Source organism: Lepidochelys kempii, chromosome 14 (assembly GCF_965140285.1).
Source record: "Lepidochelys kempii isolate rLepKem1 chromosome 14, rLepKem1.hap1, whole genome shotgun sequence".
Lineage (NCBI taxonomy): Eukaryota > Metazoa > Chordata > Testudines > Cheloniidae > Lepidochelys > Lepidochelys kempii.
The window spans coordinates 35,765,724-35,769,241 of record NC_136393.1 but is presented as its reverse complement, the minus strand read 5'-3'; the positions used below and the strand labels follow the sequence as shown (position 1 = coordinate 35,769,241).

The window sequence follows — 3,518 nt, the reverse complement described above, 5'->3', positions numbered from 1 at the left end:
AATTGGTCAATCTAGGGAGGTGGCGTATGGGAGAAGCTCTCCTGTCAACATAGTTAGCATCTTCACTAAGTGTTACAGAAGTGCAGCTGAACTGGTGCAGTGCTGTAAGTGTAGACAAACCCACAGACATTGACAGTACACAGCATACAAGTGATTGCTTAGGCGAGCGGCATAACAAAGGCACACACTACCCAGTCCTTATTAAAGTATCTGTCCTGCAAGGTGCTCCTGGCACAAAGTACCTCATTGCATCACACTTTCTGGGGCTACGCCTCCGATTGTCTAAATGTCATATGAGGAAAAGCTAGACTGGCTCCATATACTGCCTATAATTCAGATCATGAAAGTGGAGCAAATGCATGTAAATAACAAAGATTAGTGCAGTGAACATGCAGTACATTCAGCAAGAGACAAGTTTATATTAAGTAGCGAAGCCAATTTTCTGTTATACATACATTTTATATTCTACAAAGAAGAGAATGTAATCAGCTGGCATTTCCAGTGGGTCAGAATTTAGGCAGTTTGGGTGCCTGGTTTGAGAAACTCAACTTTAAAACTGCATTTCCTGAGTTTCTAAACATTTGACGTTTTTTTATTTTATTGTTAGCTCTCATATTCCTGAAAGAGAATATGTGCTCAGCCATGAATTGTGAATTTTGAATAATGTCCTACATTCCAAATTTGGAATTAAAAATATCATTTCATTTTGGCTTTTGGAATCTGCCAAATTTTTGTTTTCTGTTTTCAGATTTTGAATTTCCATTTACCCCAAGCTCCTACCTTGCCTTTTTTACTTCTTCAAAAAGTAGAATGAATAAAGTATATAAGAAAGTAGGTCAAACAGACTCTTTCACACGTCTTTTCTTTGTTCCAAGTGGTAAATTGTGAAAAAGAAAAAAAATGGGTCAGATTTAATTTTTTTTAATTGTATTTTACTTTTCAAATTGTGCTCAGACCCAGGTGCCAATCACTTAAGTTAACTTTGCAGCACAGATATGCCTGGGGAGAGATTTGAAGGGAGATCAGCAATTTTGAAGAAAAGTTAAATGGAATTATTTGGTAAGTGTGGAGATAAATCAAAACTATTCAATCACTGATAAATACTTGCAGAGTCACCTAATGGATTGAGCACTGAACTGAGTCTTAACAGCCCTGGGTTCTATTCCTGGTTGGTGAATTTACCTAGAGCTAGACACTGCAGGGCCCTGTGCTTCAGTTTCCCCATCTGTAAAAGGCAGCTAATAATAATTACCTGCTTTGACATGTAGGGGTGAAAAAATCCTTATTGGAGCTAGGCATTGATATTAACTAATTTTATTAATATAAAGTGTCTCTGTCTCTATATGCATATTTAACAAAAATGTACAAACCAACAAACATAAACTGGATTGGTCCATCGTTAATGAATGTGTCCCTGCCCATGCAATCCAGCGCTACTAATAACTGGCCCACTTACCCCCCAAAAATCAACCTCTTCCCAAAGATTTGGGCTGAAACTCACAGCCAAGCAAAGGACCAGGAAAATACCTATGCACCATTTACGTCCTATTTTGAGAGTTTAAGTTCAATTAAGCTCTGATTGGCACACAATTTAATGAAGCATTTATTTCTGCAACTTTGTGTATTGACACCATTCTACTAGTATACACCTGCCTTATAAACCAACATAAATGTGTCCACATAGGCGTTTGCACCAGTTTTAAAACAATGCAAATTCTATCCTTTCGTGGTACATAGGTCTTCTGCTGGATCTTTACACAGGAGTGAATTTCACCTTAGGGAATAGATACACCTTGTATTGCCTTAAACCATCTAAGGATGTCAGTCCAAAGGCAATGGATGGAGCAGTGATTTCTATAGTTAAGGAGCCTTCACTTAAAATGTCTTGTCATTATCTCTCTGACATATAACAGGGCAGCTCTATTAACTTAAACAACTCAGAATTGAGAGGCAGTATGGCAGGCAGTCAGAAGGTGTCCTGGGTTTTGAATACAGCTCATTCCCTTTCTCTGTGCCTTACTTTCCCAGTGTCACACGGTTATTCTGGGCCACAGCGAGGTGTAGAAATCAGGAGTTGTGATACCTAGTGCCCACTGCTCTAACTCACTAGATCCCACTTCCCTCCCAGAATGGTGAATAGAACCCAGGAGTCCTGAGTTCCAGCCCCTCCCTGCTCCAGCCATTGGACACTTCTCCCCTCCTAAAGCTGGGGAAAGAACCCAGGAGTCCTGACTTCTACTCCTACTGGCTGTAACCATTATCCTCCACTCCTGTCCTAGAACTGGGACCAGAACCCAGGAGTCCTGAACCACATGACAATTCTTCTTCCCCCTTGATGCAAAGGTCATTTTTTACCCATCAATTTGACCAGCGCTCCTTTGACATCCTTGTTTCTCAGGCTGTAGATTCAGGAGGGAAGACACCACACTGTAAAAGAAAGAGAAGTATTTGTCCCTCTCGGGTGCATAGCTGTAGGCAGGACGCATGTACATGAACATGGCAGCACCATAAGAGAGTGTCACCGTGGTGATGTGCGCAGTGCAGGTGGAGAAGGCCTTGAACCTCCCCGCCGCTGAGGAGATCCTCAAGATGGCCATTAGGATGAACACGTAAGAAACCAGGATCAAGAAGACCGGAATCATGAGCAGTATCACCCCCATCACGAAGACCACCACCTCGGTGACCCGGGTGTCCGCACAAGCCAGCTTCAAAATGGCCAGCACCTCACAGAAGAAGTGGTTGATCTCATTTGGGCCACAGTAGGGCAGCCTCATGGTGACACTGGTGTGCACCATGGCAAAGAAGAAACCACCCACCCAAGAGCTGGTGGCCATCTTGACACAGACCGACCTGCTCATGATGAGTGTGTAGTGCAGCGGGTGGCAAATGGCCATGTACCGGTCGTAGGCCATTACAGTATAGAGGACGCACTCAGTTATCCCCAGGGAGAGGAAGATGTACATCTGGATGATGCAGCCAGTATAAGAGATGCTCTTCTTTTTGGAGAGGAGGTGGAGCGGCATCTGCGGCACAGTGGTGGTGGTGTAGCTGATGTCCAGGAAAGAGAGGTTGGCCAGGAAACAGTACATGGGCATGTGGAGATGGGAGTCAATCCTGATAAGGGCGAAGATGAGGCTGTTCCATGGCTAAGTAGATGGCCAGGAAGACCGCAAAGAGCAGCAGCTGCATCCCGGGCTGGCTGGAAAATCCCAGCAGGATGAACTCTGACACGGAGCTTCTGTTCTGCCATGTAAGATTTCTCATTGTGTCTTACATGACAGGGGGAAAAAACAGGGTTGGGGAGAAACAAATGATAAAAGCCACCTTCAAGGGAGATAAAGCACAGAAGGTTCATAGGTTCCATCTATCTCCACACATATGCGGTCTTCATCACAGTAGTATCTGAGCACCTCACAGTCAGCAATAGATTTTAGCCTCATGACACCTCTGTGCATGAAGGAAGCAGACACTATCTCCATTTTACAGTTGGGGAAACTGAGGCAAAAGATAGAGTAAGT

The 3,518-nt window shown here is 43.5% G+C and overlaps 1 protein-coding gene across 1 annotated transcript; it reads right to left on the bottom strand.

The window, feature by feature from the left end:
* Nucleotides 1-2,344: 2,344 nt before the first annotated feature.
* LOC140898290 (olfactory receptor 2A12-like) lies at nucleotides 2,345-3,264 on the bottom strand. Its single transcript, XM_078848835.1, is given in 3 exon segments — nucleotides 2,345-2,405; nucleotides 2,407-3,141; nucleotides 3,143-3,264. Coding segments are annotated over 3 exon segments (918 nt in total).
* Nucleotides 3,265-3,518: the final 254 nt, after the last annotated feature.